Source organism: Rhopalosiphum padi, chromosome 2 (genome assembly GCF_020882245.1).
Source record: "Rhopalosiphum padi isolate XX-2018 chromosome 2, ASM2088224v1, whole genome shotgun sequence".
NCBI classification, from domain to species: Eukaryota; Metazoa; Arthropoda; class Insecta; order Hemiptera; family Aphididae; genus Rhopalosiphum; species Rhopalosiphum padi.
Genome location: NC_083598.1, coordinates 85,375,787 through 85,398,238, shown reverse-complemented (window position 1 = coordinate 85,398,238; position 22,452 = coordinate 85,375,787). Strand labels below are relative to the sequence as shown.

Sequence of the window (22,452 nt, the reverse complement as noted above, 5' to 3'; positions counted from 1 at the left end):
TTCCTTCTATTATAGTTATAGTTTTGGTATAACGATTTCAAAACTTTAGGTGACTATTTATAACTATTATTATGTTAAGGTTTTTTTTATTATTATTATTATTATCTCTCTGAACTCTCCTTTTCTATTGAAAATATTTAAAAGAAAGCGTTGTTCTACGGTTTTTCTTCTAACGACCGTATGGCATACAATTATTACTTAAATATATCATGTTATTTACTTAAGATGCATTATATATATTGTATAGCTATATCGGTATTCGGTAAATTGCGTAAAATCAATTGTTCCAAAATATAATATAATAATATATATTAGTTACTTAGTAAATGTTTTATTTACAATATTATAATTATATGTATATAAAATGCATCATAAGCTCGCGAGACTTTGATTTTTGGCTATGGCTATCACACTATTCTGGTAGGTACTATTATATTGGAAAATTAAATAAATGCTATTCAACCGCAGTTATATTAGGTATCGTAGACATGGGTTATATGAAAATTCTAGTATACGCCATAACTAAAAATGTTGCGTGATGGATAATCCGTCCAATCCAGGTACCTATCTATTTTTATTTTACACATCCAATTAACACCAAGCTAAATTAATCAATTTCATCTATGACTAGTGCTGTTTCCAAATATAAAACACATACTCTTCCCAATCCCCATAGATTTAATTATTATGATGTGACTATATTTAACACAATATCGTCAATATTATCATTTTTTTTTTATACTTAATAGTTATTAATCAATAGGATTTTAATGCAATCAATTTATCTGTTATACCTACAACTAATGCATATTTATAAAAATTAATGTATATCAGCACTTTTAAAAAACCGGTTGTATTTATTTTTATTTGTTAAAAACTGTCATTCAATATATAGGTAATATATTTCGATTACCGTAATAATGTGTTGTTCTCGTTATTTAAAGAAATCAACTGCTGTATACTACGTTATTGTAAATAAATTACTTTTAATGAGTTCTTGGATTAATGTTTAAAGGAGTGTCTGCAGATACAATAAGTGACGCAGCTCTACAAGAAGAACCTTCAATTTATCAGATTATTTGCTGTTGTTACAGGGATAACCTCTTCCAGCACATTCCACGCCATTTCAAGTACGGTGTGTACTTGATTTCTAGACCACCGCCGGTGGCTGCTGTCGTATATTATGTTCATCAAATATCTCGTTCGAGTCGTTTGACAATACGGTTAAAATAGGATAATTTATTTGAAAATCATAATTCGTAGACTTAATTTTTCGAAGCGATTATTTTTAAATCCACGTCCCAGATCAGAGATTTCATAATAATATTTAGTACATAATTACAAATTCAATTTAACGACGTTAATATAGTCTAATTAAATATCGATATTTGATATATTTTTATTTATTGTTACCGACAATAAATTTAGTATGTCCACATATTATAGGCATAACTGTATAAACACAAAATTATTATTTTAGCTAACTATTTTTTAGTCGTACTAATGACAACTTTACTATATATTATGTTTTAAATTAATTATTAATATAATTATTACAGTAGATAAAAAATGTATTAAAACAATATTGAAAACAAAAATAAGGACTAATAATAATCATGTTCTATTAAAAATTGCTGTAGTTACCTAATTTATTTTTAGTAACTTAAAATTTTATGAAGTATTTAAAGAAATTATTTTAATAATAACTTTTTATATGATAATATATTTTTATGTTAAATTACTTAAATTTATTCAGTAAAACAATCAGTATGTTTGTTTGTAAAATCGTATAGGTTTGTATTATAATCACGAAATTACTCATAAAACCCATATTTAAAAATATATAAACTATGTGAAATTACTTGTAAAATTCAATACAGAAAATCCATATAAATACTATGTAGGTAGATACTATATTTATTAGTATATTTTTATGCGGTCCAATTTAATAGACTTAGATCTTTGAAAAAAAATTCAAAGATAATATTGGATAAAAATGTTGTTTGTTTGTTTATGTATGTACCTATAGTTTAATGTTATTTTATTTTAATTAATATGTTGAATATATAGGTACTTTATAAGAAATTTATAAAATATTGAAAACGATCCAATATATTAAGTAATTCTACCGCCAACTAAATAATCTATAATATATGTTTTATCGTCGTTTTAGTATATTATAATATACAACTTATGCTACGTTCTACGCTTAAAAATAACTGTAAAAATAATATGCTGATTGAGTGTTATAATTTATAATTAATTTTAATAATTTTATGCATTGTACCAGAATACCAGATTGTATGTTAACATTTTTAACAGTATCTGATTAATATTTTGCTCACGTATGGTATAAATTAGCCGTTTCCACTAAAAGCATACCTTTCCTTTTTCCTGTATTTACCGATTTACTCCTAAAAATAAATAACTAAAATAACTTCATTAATTTCTCAAATTTTTAAATAGTTTCATATAGTTTGCTTAGATATCCAACAATCTTAGAATAGGTAATATGACTATAAAAACTAATTTTATTTTTAAATCTCATAAAGTTTAACTGAAGAATTTAAAATTACAATTTTTACAACTATATATTATATACTCGTATATTTATTATTTATGCATGTGCGGTAAACATTTGCCTCATCTATATCGAATCTCGATTATTGGGAGTATTACTGATAAATGACGGTCCAACAGGAACTAAAAAATTACACTTATACACAAATATGCTTTTTTATTGCATATTATCACATTAATCACGTATTATCGATAGTTAAATAATACTAATGGTATTAATTTTTATTCCATGCATAATAAGAAGTAGGTGTGGGATTTATATTTAATAAAATACCAAAAATATATCCATAATATAGTAAAGTTATGTAGTTAAAATGACCAAAATAAGAAGTAAAAAATAAATAATCTGTAAAATATAATTAAAAATATGTAAATATTTTTTGAATTAAAATACAATTCTGAATAATTGTTGAATAATACATATCCTTATCCTTCTATATACAATAATGGTTACTATGTACTGACAACCGTTATTAATTATTATAATATTCCCTACTGCATATTTTAACGATTAAATACAGTATTGTGGCCCTATCTAGTGGATAATTTTAGAGAGCTCGATTGTTCATACAGTTTACCATAGATCTCGCGATCATTTACAAAAAATAATACAAATTATAACAGAATATTAATATTAATAAAACATTAAATTTGCCAGGACCTTAATAGATAATTATAATTTCCATTAATATTATTGTTTCTTAACACAATTTAAAAAACCTAAATTATTTGTGTATATTTTTTACATTGGTGAAATGTTCACTAAGACAAAATGCAAATGCAAATATTCTATTTAAAAATACCCTTAAACAATAGGTATTCTTACATAGAAAAATTAGTTAATATATATCTTATACATTATACCTATATACTCAATAACGATGAAATTCACTGCAGTATGACCAACGTGCAGCAGCCTTTGTTGAATCTTCCAATTTTAATTGATAGAAGATATTTTTTCATTTTATGGCGAGGCACGTACTTATGAATATTAATAATATTTATAATAATGATGGGAATGTCAGTCAATTTAAAGTGAGAACTACTCGTACTATAAACTATAATGCATAGGCGAAAATGAAAAAATATTTTGCCATGATATTTTTAGTTTGAATTTTGACTTACATAGATACATAAATCTATACTAAAGTACAGATACGTACAGATATTATATAAAGTAGCTTTATATCGACTATTATCTCGAGTCACTCGGCACTATACAGATTCATCTTAACATTCTCATATGAGGTACACTCACTTTTATCTGATCCGTTTTGTTGTTTACATTTTTATTTTAAAAATTAAAAAAAATTATTTAAATAATATCTATTATTATTTTTTATATACTTTTTAACAAAATATCTTTATGTGATTTAAACTTTAAAGAATTTTTATTATTATTATTATTATTTTTAATCTAAACTTAACATCAATTTCACTTAAAACTTTAAAGTTTACCTACTTTATATATATAACACTAATGTAATAATTAGTAATATTATTATGAACATCACGTTTTACCTAAAAATTTATGTAAATCGAATAAAATATAATGTATTAATTTTATATCGAGGGGTTTTGAATATAAATATTCAGTTTGGTAATTAGGAATGACTGAAATTTAATTCAGACCGTAACATTTACATATTTTTTTTATTCATTTTTTTAAATTTTATAATATTAATCTATCAGAAGGTCATATACAGTATACATACATTATTATAAAATTCATCTCTCAATAATTGCTTTTACTTTGTACCCTTAGGTTTTGAATATTGATCAATGTTTTATCCGTAATGCATTATTTTGTTTTCTACCTATCTAGACTTTTTAAGCATGATAAGTGTACTTCTTTATACGGTACAACTTGTAGAAAACAGCAGTATAGACATAAATAATATAATACAACAATTAAACATAATTATAAGTACTAATATTACAAATTGTTGTTTTAGTTATAATATCTATCGAATTTTTTCCCCTTTATTAATATGATAAATATGACGCTCAATAATCCAGCTATGAACGTGAACACATGCAACCAGTACAAATCTAAAACACAAACAAAAATAATACAAATGTCGATATATCAGATGCTGTATAAATCCTAAATATATTGTAATATAATAATAATATGGTACAATTTTAAATTCTATCAAAGTGAAAAGATTTTTAAAACGCTGTGGAACCTTAAAATATTTTTTATGCGTCGTAAAACAGTGAATTTATATTAATTCGCCATAGCCCGTTGTAAGTAATCGTTAAAGTTATTTACAAAAAAAAAAAAAAAACCCCTATACACGGCATATACCCATTGTGTCCTTTGAATTTCGAGTAGAGTTAATACATTTTTAACGTTATAATTTATTATTCTTTTAGGTCACTTTACTCGACAAATTACACTTTCACTTTCAACGACTTTAATAATAATAATAATAATTAATAATTCCGAAACGATATTTAAAAGGCACCGAGTACACAAAGTTTTCAGACGTCTTAAAGCGGGAGATCAGATGTCAAAGCACTGCAGCAGTGTTATAAATTATTATTAAACATTGTGGATATCCATCACTATATAATAGTATCTGGGAAAATAATACTGGGACGCGATAAATCATAAACGTCCGACTATTATTACGAATACGATAAAATATTCGTTCAGCAGGTGTATACGCGTGTAAATAAATAATGAAATATATATAGATAGGCGTGTTTTGCGTTTTCGTATTTTTACTTTCAACTTTTTATGTTACAGATGTTTTCGAATCATTTTTCCACGAACATTTTACGATTGGTATACGCGTAGGTATACGTATTATCTCCGATCCGGGTATTATTTCCGTTGCAGATATAGTTTTACCCGTATTATGCGATGTCAATATAGTAATAATATTTATGTATAGACGTACGGAATTTGGGGAAAGCATACAGTATGAAGTACATGCAACTTTCACACGACGTTTCCAACAGGCAGATAAGACCAACGGCCATGCTTTCCGGCAGCGGATGTGCATAGTCCGCGGCCAGTTCATATAGTAAACTCTGCGTGGTCCACGACAACGGAAACGCAAACATGACGCCAAACACCAGGGAATCTGAAAACCGGTAAACTCTTATATCGCCATAATGATATCATACCCCAAACTAATGTAAATGCGATAAGACGTATATAAGCGACTGCGGGAAACGTTAATAACTGTTATCATATACCTATAATCGATCGACTAAATTCTGTGTCACATACTCATTTATGGATAGATTTGACGTAACCATATTAATTTATTCTAATTCACATACGCATATATTCGCCATCAACATTCGGAACGTGAAATCTCGCAGATTTTTTATTTTTTTACATTACATGTAATATATCACAGAGGCCACAAACGGCATAGGCATATATATATATATATATAGGAAAAAAGTGATTCAATTTTATACACTTCTATTTTTAGACATTAAATTGTACGATCCATAAAAACGGGCGGTTTTTATTATTATTGGCCCACACTATACGATAACTTACTATTGATATTCGATTAAACTGTATCAGAGTAACGTTTATATTTCTGACATATCTATATAGACAGATAACTTATAATATAATGAATAAATATGTTTAGGGATGCGCTAATCGCAAACGTTTTGGGAACGCTATATTATATTTATATGTATAATATTATTATTAATTTCGTTATTTACTCGTTCTCCTACGTAGAATTTTGACACACAACGCTAACACGACCCACAGCATAAAGACCGTGGCGAGAGAGTGGCACAAAATCCCAAGACGCTTGCTGGATCCCACTATCCGATCGGCCAACCAGCAAACGGACAGCGATAGTACGCACGCGTGAATGATCATCCACAATCGGCAGTCCTTACCAACAGTCTACATCGATGACGAGCAATGTTAAATACAAAATGAAAGTAAATTAATAACAATATTTCATTTAACATTATTATTTTGTGATCTAAACACTCGAATCAAAAGCTATCAATAAAAAAATGTTTTTATATGATTTAAATAAAATGACCTGATGGATTTTTAAAAGTGATTTAGCTACACAATTTTGATGATACGCTGTTGTGTTATAAATTTCATAAAAGTAGCTGACTATGTAATATATAGACGATTTGTATAAATATTGCAAAATCTGTGATGGTCATGTCAAACTATAATTTCGAAATAAATATCGGTCGGGAAAAAATTATAACGACGTGAAGTACTTAGAGTTTTTAAATTTATTAAAAATGTTAATATATTGTAATTTTAGCACATAAAAAGTTCTTAAAAAGCTTTATAAAATCAAAACTCTATAAAAGTCCATTAATACTTTAAATTAAAATCGTTAAAACCCATTCATAATATTATTATCGAAAGCATCATCGCTTTATACAAAACTAACGAAAACACATTAAATCAGAATAGTAAAAGTGTTTTTTTTTTTTTTATCCAATAGAAGGTATTCCTTGAAAAAAATGGTGGTATCGTGTACGAAGAGATTTTATTACAAGAGTACGACGAGATAGTGTATATTTGGATAAAGCTCGACAGAGCACTGTAAATAAACGGGTTAATAAATGGGTAAATAAACACTTTGGTATATTATTATAACGAGGTTCTTAAAACCAATAATGCGATGAACATCGCTGTGTTTTAGTGTTTATTGCGTAAAGCCGTAAAGGTATAGCGTTCTATATTAATCAAGTCTATAGGCGTATTTTATATAGGTACGTTAAATATGTATTTTAATGTTTAGGTATCTATACGTTTTGTGTAACGAATTAATAAATATAATACGTCTAATGTGATTAATACTACACCGCAAATGGTGCAAATAATATATTATATATTTGCCAAATTAAATTCAAAGAAGAAGTTTTGATGTAGCCTTTTTTTTTATTAAAATCATAATTGATATTTAACTATAACATATATAAGTACCTATATAAATAAAATAACAATTTAGAATGTTATTTTATTTTTTTAAGTGTTTCGCCGTAAAGTTTAGTCTCAGGGCCGATTTATTGATGGCATAACTATGTGGTATTTTTTATAAGACAGCTCATATAGTTTATATTACATAATATTATAATATAATAGTTATAGTAATAGTTTTGTTTCGTGCAGTTTTGTGGTTGTCTGCGGGGCTGGTACAAATTACCTGAGGAAAGCCAACTTTAGAATACGTGATGTCGATCATTTGATACCAAGGCCAAGAGAGCGCATTGGAACACGCGTATGAAAGAGCGACGTAGACCAGATCGGAGTTTCTGTAAAATTTTAAATTATTTTCGTTCGCGGAATATTTTAATATTCTTAAAAGTTTATCGTAATAATAAGTTTGATAATATAGGTACTGTATTGACTTGAAAACTGTCTGCAACAGAAACCATGCGGATGGCACATCGTATTTTTGCTTGGTTTCCGTCGATTGATCGCAGTGTTTCCTCTTTCTGGGTTCGTGCGGGAACACGAAGTATGCGAATAGCAGGCAAACAAGGTTTGCAACAAACGCTAGAGGGATAAACGAAAAACATCAAATAAGTACAACGCGTGTAATATTATTATATGATGCGATGACGGTGGCTAAAATATCTGCGCACAACGCGGCGCACAGCAATAATAATAAAATCATATTAAAATCCCACGATATCGACCTAAGTCGACCGTATCTACTGTAAAATACATATTGACATACACATTTCAACGGCATAATAATATGATGCACTCACACAGATATAAGATAATCATATTATTGATGCGCATATGTTCACTTGTTATTGCGGGCTGAGGATACGGCTGTTCTTGTCGCAAGACCGTTGTCACTAGGAGACCGGCCGCCGCGCCGGCCATCGAAGCACAAGTCAAAAATCCTAAATGTAATGCGTTTATATAAATATATATACATATACAATACATATACAAGATGTGATAAATTTAATGACAAATTGAATTAAGTTTTAACTATGATCGGTCGTTCGAGTAATGAATTTTATTTATTATTTTTTTTCATAACTATTTAGATAGGTATATCAAATAGCATTCGGGTTCAAAAAAGGTAATTTTTAAATTGCACGTATTGCGATCATTGCATAACACCGATATTATATCAAACAAAAATAAAATCTACTGTGGTTGGAACACGGAAGAGTAATTTATATTTTAGATTCTGAACGGGGCGAAGAATAATCATTGTTTTTACAATAATGTATTTTTTTACATGTAGGTACACGATAAGTAGCCGATAAAGTCCTTCGATTTTAAATGTTGAGGGTATGGTTTTAGAAAGGGGTTTGGATCTAGTTTGTTCTTAGGAGAGGTCAAAACTTCTTGTGTTTTTTTTAATGCAAATCCAATTTTTGACGAAATGTATTTTATTCTTTTGGTGATACTCAAAAACAAATTATTATAGATACTTGACATTTTCATTAAATGTTTGTATTATCGTCTTTTATTATATGATAAAAATATATATTAATATAATAATTAAATACTAACATTATAATAAATGCAATATTTTTGGAAAAAACTATATCAACCTACCGCAGTACTAAAAGTAAAATAAATTACTTTAATAGCTATGCATATCTAAAAGCATCACGAAATATAATTTATGGTATAGGCGATAAACCGTCTCTGCTAAGAATTTTTTTTCGTATTGTGACCCACTCGGATTACTTGATACCTAACGGACAGAATAATACCCACATAATTCCTTTTTAATATTTAAAATATATTGCTTTGGTTATAATAATAACATAAATCTATGATAATTTATGTATAATAATATGTTGATTTTATGAAAACTGAGAAATAATAATATAAAAATGAGTTCTTTTGAAAAATTAATAAATATTTACAATTTAAATATTAAATTGCACCGTTTTATTGAATATAATCAGTACTGTGGGATCCATACATCAATTTGTAAACGGAATATTAATACATGTTGTTTTTTTCTGTGCAAGTCTAAAATAAATCAATAATTACCACATGATTATTCTACAGTCATTTTACCCTTAAAATTGCCTTCATTAGCTGACAGTAGAGTTGAAGACAATTTGGGGTTTTTTTTAGCAATTAACAATCGGGTAAAATTTATTTTCCAGCTCGTTTTCTCGACATAATAATGTAAGACGTATCTATCCTATTCCTGTACCAGTATGCATCACTAACTATGCCATTAATCAACTCCTAGTAATTAATTTAATGATGCGAATTGCCAATGTATATCAGTGCCAACTAACTATATTTCTGGTAATCTTTAATATTGTTCTTACTTCCTTAATTATTTTATAATTTTTGTTTTTTTCTTGATGTAAATTTAGGATACGTAAATTCGTTAAAATAATATTGTTGTATTGTTTAACATTGGGATATCAGCTCCCCGTCATTTTATTAATTAACTAAAGTATACAATTTATCAGGTTCTTCTGTTACATATTTTTTTTATATTTCGTATGATGTAATTAAAAAAGGAAATTAACTGAATATTATTTATTTGTTCAATTGCCTGTGGGGTACTACCAAGTTTATTAGTTAAAAAAAAAAACATTTTTCGATTTTTTACCTGTTGCCGTGTTTCTTTCGCCGGTCAGGAAACAACAAGTGGACACGGTGACCGTCAAAGGTTTTACGACGACCGAAGCACTCGACAGAAACACGGCAGACACGTGCAACACACTGTATTATGTAATCATATTATTACGATACTCGTGCAGTATACATGTTATTTATATAGATAAGTATAATAAAGTACGTTAATAAGTCACTTAAGATTATTAAGAAGTTAATAAGCAATTTTTATATTGTTTTCTTCTTATTTTTTTTATTTTTTTTTTTTTTTACTCACAAAGTCGAATCGCCGATCGTTGACAGACACCGTACACCCACTCCAAACGACGACAATGCACAAGAATACAACAGACAGGTCCGGATACCTAATGTTTGTACAACTCTATTATACTATGATTAAAAAGTGTTTTTTTTTTTAAAAAAAGATAGGTTGGAGTTTATAATAGACGACAGAAAGTTTTTTGTTAAACTCAATTTATGTCGTCTGCAGGGTGTCGGGGGCATGTCATTTCGGACATTTATAGTCTTACACAGACGTATTGTACACCAAAAATCAATTCTCGATCTCTTATTTACAATGGTCGGTAAATATGGTTATTGAAAATCAACTAGAATAATTAATATGATTATTTTTTGAAATTATCCCGTCTTTTGTAAACGCCTTGTATTATCACGATAATTACAGAGTAATGCTAAATTTAATTAAGTTGCGTTAAATACCAGTGTGACACTATATAGATGTAATTAAACAAACGGACCCAAGTTAAACAGTTATAGTTTTTTACTTTATTTAATTATTGTCATTAGAAAAGTAATTTTAAAAAGATAAAGACCATTGGGTTGTGCAACAGGCCAACAGCCGTGTCGAAGCGTATACAATATATTATAATAATATTATTTGTCGCGTGTGCAATTTGCAGAAACGCTGCAGATGTGCACCTATATTTATATATAATTTTTAACGACAAGTTATGTAATTTTTTATTTTTTCAAATTATGTAATGTACTGACAAATATAATATGTCATAATACGTAGGTATAAGGTATTTTAATAACTACATATATTGTTATCCGATATTCGTTTACAATTTAACGGTTGATTATTTTATTATATATCCGCTCACTGCTTTTTCAATTGACCATACTTAATCAACTTACCATACTTGTTGATGCCCACGCAAGCTGGAATCGTTAACAATACGCCCACGACTATGTTCCAAATAGGGAACAGCGATAAGGGAGTCTGCAATCCTTGTGGTAGAACAATTGAAGTCGGTTCAAAAAACGGTACACAAAAGTCGCGCGAAAACATCTGAAAAATATTTTTAGTAAAATTAATCTAGTCGCATTTTTTTCCAGACGTATTTTGAATTATTGTAGTTACGAGTTTTCGTACTCAAATGCGGTGATTTAGGTCCAAACAATAAAACAAACTAAAGTGTGCAACTACTTATTATTGTTGTTATAAACATTTTTTTATGAACAATAATTCATTGCAGTAGGTACTTTAAACGTTTAGACTTTAAAAGTTTAATACAACTTTTTATTGTAATTTATGAGAGTTGCGCTGCACATTTTATTGCTTTGTACGTTATTATTAGCTTAGGTCGTTTCAAAGCGTATTCGAGTCATATTTTACTGGTATATAAAAAATTGGTACCGTAACATTCGTTACTGTATTATATTTTATTCCAATGCATCCGACGCGTCATACTGATGCGATTATATACCCACACGTTTACATTTTTTTTCGTTCCCAATAATTTATTTTCGGAGAGTTAAACGTTTTAATAAACAATAATAGGTGCATTGCCATTTATTATCAAATTTAAACACATACCACAATAATTACGGTTGTAAGTTTTCTTGTTGTATCCCAACGAGAGCCCCCTTAACTAAAGCCATTCGTACCTGTGGGACAACGCCTAAATGTCTATATAAAAAGGAATGACTCGTGTATATTCTTATTGTCACTATAAGTATACGAAAACTTTGAATAAAAATATTTTCAACATTCACTTAAAGTCCATGTACGCGTTGACAACTCTATAACTACCAACACTTGATACAACCGTAGTTTTTTTTTTTTTTATTGATTTTCAGTCAGAGATACAGCACCTGCTGAAAGTGTAGCAGAGAGACATTGCATAATAGAATTTTACTTACCTGTAAGAAGAATGTGATCGATAGTAAGACGACAACTAATACTCTATGTTCGCGTTCCGGAACGTTCGCCGGAAGTTTTGTCAAATGTTCAAAAGACAATTCTGAGTAACACGGCGTGGACTGCATGTCATAGAAATCATTTTTGTCATCGGCACCAGCCGATAAATTCAGCGTTTCCGTTTTTCGGTACACTTCCTTTGAAATAGATTATCATTGTATGAGATATTGAAGCACTATTATATCAATGCATTTCTTATATTCTCAGGTCAAAATTTGTGTATATTATTGATTTTTCGATCAACTAAAAACGTTTAACTAAATGTAAAAAGCAAAAATGACACGATTTGTAGTCTATTTATTGTCACGGATGCGAAAAAAAACGTGCGTTTAAAATATAATAAATATTATTATATAATATTGAAATGTAAGAGGTGTATACTCGTATAGACCACTTTCGATACCAAAGAAAACTAGCCTTTTCATGCGTGTAATGTTGCTATAATACAGTGATAATATATTTATTTATTTTAATAAAATTGTAAAAACCCTAACTTTAAGAATAATTTTATTTATAATAAAACAATTAGAAAAATGAAAGGCTGAAGACAAAAATGTGGAGCCCATTGTCAAGCATTAATACAGTCGGATAATGGAAGAATTGACCAGATAATTATAAAATAATATAATGAAAAGGAGCAGTGTTTTTATTTGGACACTTAAAGATTCAGATATTTACTTTAGCTAATAAAAAAGACATTAATAGAATTAGAAAAGAGTTACAAAAGAAATCGATGATTGGCCGCAGGACAGTGATTGGCAAGATTGTACAAGCAAAGAATTTTGGCGCGAAGTCATGGGTAAAAAGAAGTACGACAAAATATTTAATGCAAAGTACAGAATTATAATCAAGTATAGACGTGAAGGAGAAAAACGGAGTGTTTTAAGAGAGACAGATAGTTAGTACATTGCTGTTATCTTAACGCTATACGTTTTTCTTTTACGAGGGTGCTCTAAAGACTGGAAAATCACGACCACAAAAGCATCATGTGATTCATACATCAAAGAATAAGGAAATAAAACTTTTATTTTACATATTTTATGTTTTAACTTTTGAATGAAAAAAAAAAATACTTTTGAAAAAATAATGTTCTTTATCTTAAAATATTATCTGTGGTTTTCCACAACATTTTTTTGTTAAAACTATTCTGTATAATATTAAAGCACCGAACTTCTTTCTATTTTAGATAACGTCAATTAAGAACCGTTATCTTTAATAAACATAATATAAAAGCCAACATTTAATTTAAAACTTTTTGTACAACTTAATCTTTTTTTTGGCATTTTTGATTATTAAAGATAAAAACGTAGAAAAGTGGGTACCGCTCAACTGTACGTACATTAGGTGTCGAGCGGGCAATTGTAATAGGTGTGTTAAATTTGAATTCAATGATATAATACCATTGAATATGAAAAAACGATTCTGAGCGAAAATAGGTTGTCAGGTTAAATCACTATAAGTATATTTTATAAAATAACTATTAAAGTAATATTTATTTTACTATTAGTATTACGGTATTGATATAGTTTTTTTCGAAAATTTTGAATTTATTATAATATTATTAATATTTAGTTATTATAATTATATACAGGTATAACATATTAAATTATGATTATTAACTTTTGAATTAATAACACCTCACAATAATATAAATACCATAAAACAGTGTGAATATGTGTATATTATAATTAAATAATAACTCGAAATGAATCAACATTTTTGAAAAGGTCATTGTGTAAAGTAAAGTTTATGATAAACGTAAAAGTTTTAAGTCACCATGAGTCCACGAATAATGTTTCTTGTATTATAACAAAATAATAAGTATTACATAATTCGTTGTTAAAATACGATATATCGACTAAATTTGTACTACGAAAATCAATAAGAAATAATTATTGTGTTCCTATATATTTTTAATATATTTTAGTTCCAGTATGGATAACGTCATATTAAAGATTTTATAAATTAATTAATATAAAATATTATTTGTGATATCGGGGAAAACCAAAAGGCAGACCTAAAAGCAAACAAAGCAACGACACTTCCACTTACCTCTCTTACACCGATAATATCCACAATCGATGTTCAATTATTGATTAAAATCAAAAGCCATTACATTTGGCAAGGTAGCTAGAATCTTCAAATTACCAAAGCCCACGAGATAAAACAAAATATATATTCTTGGCCAATTCCACCGGATATGCCAAAGAAACTTAAGGTAACAATAAACAGGATTAACATTGACCCTTCACAAATATCGCACAGCTCCCTAATGGACAAAAAATACCCACCGATTTGACAATGTCGACTACTTCAAAATATTATCTTCAAAACTAATAAATAAACTTTCAAATTAATTAATTATTGTATACGATTTATAATCCCTTATTGTATATTAAAAATATTTTAAATTCATTTTGTAAACCCAATGACATTTGCTGCCGAGGGTTAATATGCATATTTTATAAAATAAATGTGCGCCTTTATATTTTTAACATTTTTATACAGATATAATAATAACTTATATGTGGGATCTTTAAATTACATTTCAAAGAATTTTGACCCAGCGAATAATTTTTTATCGACTTCTTCTCGAAATTGTTTACGAAGAATAATGTTATTATATACGGGTGAATGCCTATATGGTCGTAAAAATTTGAATTTCAAATGTTCATAAAAAATTAATTTGATTTGTCAGTAAAAAATTGTTTTATTATAGGTTGCAATACTTATAAAGAACCTTGAATTAAATTTTTAAATCTTAGTTACAAAAATAATATTTTTTTTATGGTTTTCCATCTTTAAAATTTTTTTTTATTTTTAAGATTTTAACGAAATTTTCACTTAAAATGCTAATAATAAAAAAAATATATACTCACAATATTGTGATAATAAATTTTCGATTTTTTTTTAATTATAAGATCAGCTTATTAAAAACTTTATATTAAATTTTCAAGCATTTCTATCCGTTCATACATATTTTATCAGTATTTATAATATAAAAATACTAAAAAGAAATGAAAACTTAAATGTATTGTCTATAAATAGCTCAAAAAGAATCAAAATATTTAAAAAAAAAATATGTATAGATAATGATTACAAAACACACATTATAATTGTAAAATAAATAAATTTATCGTTCAGCTAAGAATTTAAATATTTATCTATACTTCAGTCTTATTTATTATTATTTTTGAACATTTAAACACTTAACAAAATAATTATTTGAGTTAGAAAAAAAACTATTAATTTTAATTTAATTTTTAAATATTATTTTTAGTTACTAATAAGGGGAAGGGTAAACAATAAACGTTCTTTTTAACATTCTCTTAGAAAAAAATTTTATTTAGCAATAATTTTAGCTTGAAAAACTTTTTATAAAAGATTTAATAATATATAGCTACGTACATTTATAAATATATTATAAAATCAACGACTACCGTCTAATATACTATCATTTGATTGTATTTGATTTATGATTTAAATTCTCAGGCGCTTAATATCATTATTTAATTAATAACTCGAAGTCTTTGAAATTTCAATAATTAAAAATTTAATATGCGATTAAAATGTAAAAATTATTCGAAAACAGTTTATAATACTATATTGCTAAACTGTCGAGCTGTAAATTGCTGACAGTCTCGACGGTTAATTTGTAATAAATAATTATACTTATCGATCGCCATTGGACGTTACAGCCCACTCCTAGCAGAACCGATCGATGGAGATGCTGCATGTATATTGTATACACCACAGTTAATTGGATTTGAACATCGAAATAGAGAACGTCTCGTCATCATAAAAGTACCTTATATAGCGCTGAAGCTATCCCCAACTCTCCAAGTATATCAAGTATATATATATATATACACTATACATATATTAGACAAGTGTAGTCCTCACAAAACAGAGTACTCTGTACTGTTGACTTTTGTGTAGTGTCGTTAGTAAAATGTCTCATATTTTTTCGTCCACTTAACATACAGACTTGTAAATGCCTAATTATATAGCTGTATATTAAAATGACATGCAAATGGACATTTCGCTTTCTATGTAAAGTCAGTTTATTATTGTAAACCAATTAACATAATATAGTTAACAGTTTTTTATTTTTTCTCATTAAAATAATTGTATTAGAACTCAGTAAAAATATTTTAATTAATCATTATTTTATCATTAGGTATAAAATACAATTAAAATATATTTATATTGTAAAAAATAAAAAACTGTTATTATTTTAAATTAAACAAAGGGAAAATATAGTTAATCGATTGGCTGTACAGTAGCTGTTGACGGTAAGTTACAATAGAGTGGAATACTGTTATAAATGAGTTGGATTTGAATTCAATGATAAATCTATTGCATAGTATGAAAAACGATTCTGAGCGAAGGCTTAAGGCTTTAAGCTTATAGGTATTACTAAGTTTCTTTTATATCAATTTTTTTTTTTATATTGCTATACTAAGGTAATTTATTGTATTACTAGCATTACGATAGATTGAATTCAGTTTTGTTAATAAAATTGTATAATTTATTATAATATTAATATTATTAATATTCCATTGTCATAATATTTGATATGAAAAATTGAATAATTGAACTTTTTATGTACCTGTTATACATCATAACTATAATATTTGTAATGTTATGTAGTATTATATTAAATTCATTGTACTGTTAAAATTATTGTGTTAAAAACCCATGAGGCGTAAAGTTTACAAAATAAACATTATATACCTAGAAAAATGTATATAATATTTATCATAAACCTACCATGTTCTTTATTTTCACATTCAGTTATTCATTTTTTAATCTTTTTGATAAAAAAAAAAATATAATTGTTATAAAAATCTAAAAAATTTTATAAAAAAAATGCATAGATAGTCTAAACGAAGGCAGCTTCATTTTTTGATCACCAATGTTACTAAATAATTATTTTAATAATAATATTAAAATGTTAATAAACATTATAGTTGTATTTTTGTTATAACCGATTATTTTAAAAAGTATTTTGTAAATGTACCAACTACTAAGAACAAAAACAACGAATAAAAAACATACATCATTATAAATTCAATACGTTTATCGCTGTACTCAGAATCTAAAAACACATTTAAATATTATAAGAGGACGTCTTTTATTTACCTCTTGGGCCACATATAACAGATAAAATGCATAAATAATTAATGAACTTTGTAAGAATTATTCTTATTTTAATATTTTTTAGTCATCTTGGGGTAAAATTGTCCATTAGAAAATATTATTATATCATTCGACATTTACTCGTAATGTATTTCAACATTTGTTATCAACAATATCCATTTAAATTAACAACAATGTTTTTTTTTATTTTTTTATTCAAATAATAATAAAATATAAAAACCAATAAAATGTCAAATACTCAAAAATGTTATTTTCTATTTTTTTAACAGATGATTCTCTCTAAGAGAAATATTTTGTCTATTTTGCGCGTGGGTCTGAAAGAGAAAAACAAATATTACGATGTATCCCTTAATAAATATTATTTACTCTGTATGTGACGGAGTTATTATTTTTCGGACAACACGTTTAATTTTCTATGATATCGTTAGATGACTTGCCAAGTTTCACATTAAATTGTATTAAAAACCTCTTCAAGTAACTTATACAGTTGATATTATAGTGTAACACGCGTAATATATTATAGTAACGTCAAAAGTTGTGGGAACAGTTACTCTTACAACCAAACTATGTTAGAAATTTTAAACTCGTTAACTACCCGTTATACCTCGGATACCTAACTTTACAGGTAAGATTACGCGGACGTAATATCTCTACATTTTGTACTGTTATCGCTTATGTAGCGTATAATAATGCCGTAAATACATTGAATGGGAATATCAGAGACAATAATATTATATTAATATTATGACGATCAGTATGTAGCTAAATTGCCTATTTACAACGCCGTGTTATAAAAAAATATTATTTTATTATTTTAATTTTATTGAACATTAGTTGGATTTTCCCGTGATGCAGAATAAGCGTATTCGTTTTGCGATTTTACCGATATACGAAATTATTAATTATCTAGGATTTAAACGATTCGTACAATTTATTTAGACAAAATAATCACAGTAATCTTTATTGACAGATTCAATTTAACGAGTTTGAAAATTCATTCGTGTGCAGCCCAACCCCGGTGATTAAAATACTACCTGGGCTCGTTTGTAAATCTTATCTGCGCGGACCGCCAGATTGATTTCCGTCTCCGTATTCGTCGACTCGTCCGAAGAGCAAACGCGGTTGTTGTAAGCATTGGACCACTCATATACCCTTTCAGACTCCATTGTTCATATGGATTCGCTTTCGATTTTTTGTCGTCGGATTCTTCAAGACGGCAGGCAAAAAAGAACGATTTGGTAATGCTTTTCGCACAAAACGGTTGTTAACGCGACATAATAATATTATCATCGTGAGATAACGCTGTACTCGTAGTGAGTTCGGCTTTCGCGGTGTTGTTGCCAGGTTCACGTTCGTATACAACACATAGAGTACGACATAACCTATAGAAATTTTAAATTATTCGAGCTGTTTGTTTTCTCAATCCGCGCACAATATATCACGATCAGCTGTAACCAATAACCAAACACTAAAATTTTACTCGCAGTTTTTTACTGTCACTATAATATAACAGTTGTGAAATATAACTCCATTTTATTCGTGAATAAATACGTTCGGTAGGCCTTATTGATAAATAATAATTATGATAAAGTCATGATGTTATTGTTCGATATAAAATAAACTATTATTCGTAGTATTATAGGCATATATTAATCGTTTAATTAATGATTATTTTTTTTTAATTATTATTTATCGATTAATAAAAACATGCCACGAAAGTAAAATATCGAAAACGAGTGTCGTATATTATACTTTTATTATAACTACCTTGCAATACAAGACTTCTAGGAATCGAACACGTATATATTACAATTTATATTGAATTTCGGAAACATAAATTGTGAAGAGGTTAGCTGGTCTGTTTCTGTTTAATGGAATTTATGCACGTAAAACACGTCAAATACATAATCCCGCAGACCGCAGACATGTCTACGGTTAACCGCTTAGCTTAAATCGATATGGAACTCTGAATGGATTCTATGATAGTATATTCGTAATAGTAATAAGCAATAATACATAATGACGATTACGCGATGCCGGATCACTGGTCTGGACCCGAACACGATATTTGAGCTTATCGGTCGTTATAAAAGTGAAGGCGCTGCAGACTTTTGAACCCAATAAACGTAAATAGTGTTTGATTAACATTTATCGTTCAATAACTACCGTCGTTAATGTATTCTCAGTCGCGGGTTCACGCTGCAAATGAGCTATCCGACATGTTCACTTGTATTCTAGCGTGTTTGGCCGTTTTTGTTTTTCGATTACTCGCATATAGATTTTAATATAAAGCGAAATCGTCAAACTGAACAAAATCACTGACAAAATTCATATTAAATTACCACTGGTTAAACGTAAAACTGTTAAAAAAAAAAAAAAAAAACTCGTTTTGGAAAAAAAAAATACAATTACACGTGAACTTGTGTTTATTGTATAGAAAACAAAAATCATCAATTGTATTGTTTTACACATGCACGTCAGGTTATTGTAACAATAATACGAAGTGAAACAATTAGTAGTAGTAGTAGAATAATAGTAACTGAAAACCCCCGGCCATGGTTTTAGACGTGAAAATATCGTCGGCAGTTAATTTCATGGTTAAAGTATGAGTATTTTTTTATACCGCATATCATAAACACATACATTTTAGTAACAATGGATGGACAGTGCGTTTTTTTATTTGTATCCATCTTCGTCGTAAACTTCTTGTCCGTAACTAATGAAGGCAAACAATTATACATTAAAGGTTAGTATTATATTATATTATAGTTTATACATTAAACGTGGAAATAAATGTTACATAAAACAGAAACACTACAATAATTTTGAAAAAGGTATACCTTTTGTTATTGAATTAATCAGTATGAATTGTTCGTTATTTGAAGCTATTGATTATAATTCAGGATGTTGTAAATTATAATATCAAATCATTTTCGTTAGTTCGATACCGATATTTTTTTTTTATATTACTAACACCAAGTTGACTAATTTAAATATTATTTAATAATATAAAACTAAAATTATACGCAAAAAATGTATTAAAATTGTGTACAAATAACTATAAAAATAATTTTATAATAACTGTTGTTACAATATATTAAGTTTATTTCTTACATTAAATAATAATACTTTAATTTCTAATTATAAATATCCGAGTTAGTGAGTACACTATTTTTGGATTGTTGACTCTTCAAATTTAGATTATGTAGGCTGTAGGTACAAATTAAAATTAAAGTATATTTGATTTGGACTACCTACTTACATTGCATATTAAGACACGATATTTTAAATGTATATCTTTATTTCAGATACTCTTAGGGTTAAACCATTTGATGATCGCCTTGAGCCAAAACAACTTCAAACAGTTGTTGTAGATGCATTAACCGCGAGGTACAAGAATCGGAAGATGCTAGATGTGTCTAAAAATCGTTTTAAATTTCACATGATATGGAGGGGATTTAAAAGATTTTTCACGGAAACAGTTTTAAAAGTTTTTTGTCCATCGATAGTAAGAGATTTGAGATCAATAAAATTACTCAGAGAAATGGTTTCTAATAATGATGTTATTAGAAATAAATTAGATTTTGTTCTGCCGTTTAATAATTCAAAATTGACTAAAAAAGGCAATGACAAAGAAGAAAATAGTGATGAAAATGGTGATGAAGATAGTGACGAAGAAAGCGGTGAAGAAAACGACGAAGAAGACGATGAAAAAAGTAACGAGGGTAAAAAGCAAAAGAAAAAACCAGTTATAAAAGGCAAAAATAGTAAAACCAAAAAAGATAGTGAAGAAGACGACGATGATGACAGTGACGAAGATGATAGCGCTGAAGAAGAAGAAAGTAATCCGAAGAAAAGAAAAAAAACATTAGATGATTTATTTAAGTAATTAAAATTAAAAATTAAAATATTTTTAAAGTATTATAACAATAGGTACTGCAAAGTATTAAAATTTGTAAACTTATAATAAATTATGTTACTATAACTTTCACGAAAATGCAATACATTTTTTTTCATTCGTCACTAAAATTGAAAAATATTTTTGTTTAAAGTTCAGAGAAATTTTATTGATCGTTGAAAATACTGACAATAACTCACGTAAAAGATGTATAGTAGAACGGAGATGCTCAGATGACAATTATACTAACAGATCTTTTGACTAAGTGTCTAAGTACCAACGATACGAGGGAGTTTAAATTGGTTAGTATAGGTTAGGTAATTCGTTCCCAGGAACGTTATTCTGGGGTGTTATCTGCAGTAGCTTCTTTTTTAAACAGTTCAGCGCGTTAGGATGTTTTAAAAGTATTTTTTCTATGTTTGCGATTATTTCATAAGTTTTTACGAAAAGAAAAGAGGACGGATTTTTCCTAATTTCCGACGTGGTCTACGAGCCAGACAAGTCATGTGGATCATTTTGGGATAAAATGCTTTTATAGCATTTGTTGATTTTACCGTGTATGGCTTAGCGTCTGTAACGAAAAGTAATACGTTATCGTGTTGTGTATACCGTCACTAGACCGTAAAGAAAACAATGCGTTATCAAACAATTTACTAATTGCAGAAATGGTAAGCTTTTTTCTAAAACTTCACATGAAAGAGAAAATATTTCTCCGGGTTTATCGACTTTAAAGTACAAAAGACTACAATTTGCAATGTATCGTCCGGTATAGCATCGGTAGATTTCATCAACGACACCCAAATCTTCTTTCCCATTACTTGATTACGTACTCCCCTTCATCTTGTATTTGTAACATCCATCAACGTACGTTGTTCTTAATAATCAAACCGAATATAATATATAATATATATCTTTACCTGTGTGTTTTTCGTGAAACAAACGGACATGTCTATTTCCCGATTTTTCCAAAGGGATTTTTGCTAGCTGCAGTAATGTGCTGTACAA

General features: G+C 27.8%; 2 protein-coding genes across 4 annotated transcripts; one reads left to right on the top strand and one right to left on the bottom strand.

Moving 5' to 3' along the window:
• Positions 1–4,491: 4,491 nt before the first annotated feature.
• Positions 4,492–18,991, bottom strand: LOC132921369 (uncharacterized). 3 transcript variants are annotated; one of them, XM_060984360.1, is made up of 11 exons: positions 18,584–18,991; positions 12,329–12,523; positions 11,321–11,474; positions 10,440–10,527; positions 10,158–10,270; positions 8,320–8,460; positions 7,945–8,101; positions 7,749–7,857; positions 6,283–6,472; positions 5,490–5,675; positions 4,492–4,632 (listed from the first exon to the last, which is right to left on the bottom strand). In XM_060984360.1, the coding sequence occupies exons 1-11, from the start codon at positions 18,713–18,715 to the stop codon at positions 4,532–4,534; spliced, it is 1,566 nt and encodes a 521-aa protein (XP_060840343.1). In that variant the 5' UTR covers positions 18,716–18,991; the 3' UTR covers positions 4,492–4,531. The 3 variants fall into 3 exon arrangements, with proteins under 3 accessions (XP_060840343.1, XP_060840342.1, XP_060840344.1); XM_060984359.1 differs by having other exon boundaries at positions 7,749–8,101; XM_060984361.1 differs by lacking the exon at positions 5,490–5,675 and having other exon boundaries at positions 7,749–8,101.
• Positions 18,992–20,094: 1,103 nt separating this feature from the next.
• On the top strand, positions 20,095–21,546 carry LOC132920768 (acidic leucine-rich nuclear phosphoprotein 32 family member B-like). Its single transcript, XM_060983423.1, has 2 exons — positions 20,095–20,295; positions 20,858–21,546. The coding sequence occupies exons 1-2, from the start codon at positions 20,205–20,207 to the stop codon at positions 21,436–21,438; spliced, it is 672 nt and encodes a 223-aa protein (XP_060839406.1). The 5' UTR covers positions 20,095–20,204; the 3' UTR covers positions 21,439–21,546.
• Positions 21,547–22,452: the final 906 nt, after the last annotated feature.

Excerpts from the sequence above, each read along its gene's own strand:
- LOC132921369 (XM_060984359.1), bottom strand. The coding sequence starts at position 18,715 with ATGGAGTCTGAAAGGGTATATGAGTGGTCCAATGCTTACAACAACCGC. Across the intron at positions 8,102-8,319 it reads TATGATTATCTTATATCTGT|CGTTTGTTGCAAACCTTGTT; the intron begins GTGAGTGCATCA and ends TTATCCCTCTAG. Across the intron at positions 4,633-5,489 it reads GTATGCTTTCCCCAAATTCC|ATTTGTACTGGTTGCATGTG; the intron begins GTACGTCTATAC and ends TTTGTGTTTTAG.
- LOC132920768 (XM_060983423.1), top strand. The coding sequence starts at position 20,205 with ATGGATGGACAGTGCGTTTTTTTATTTGTATCCATCTTCGTCGTAAAC. Across the intron at positions 20,296-20,857 it reads CAAACAATTATACATTAAAG|ATACTCTTAGGGTTAAACCA; the intron begins GTTAGTATTATA and ends TCTTTATTTCAG.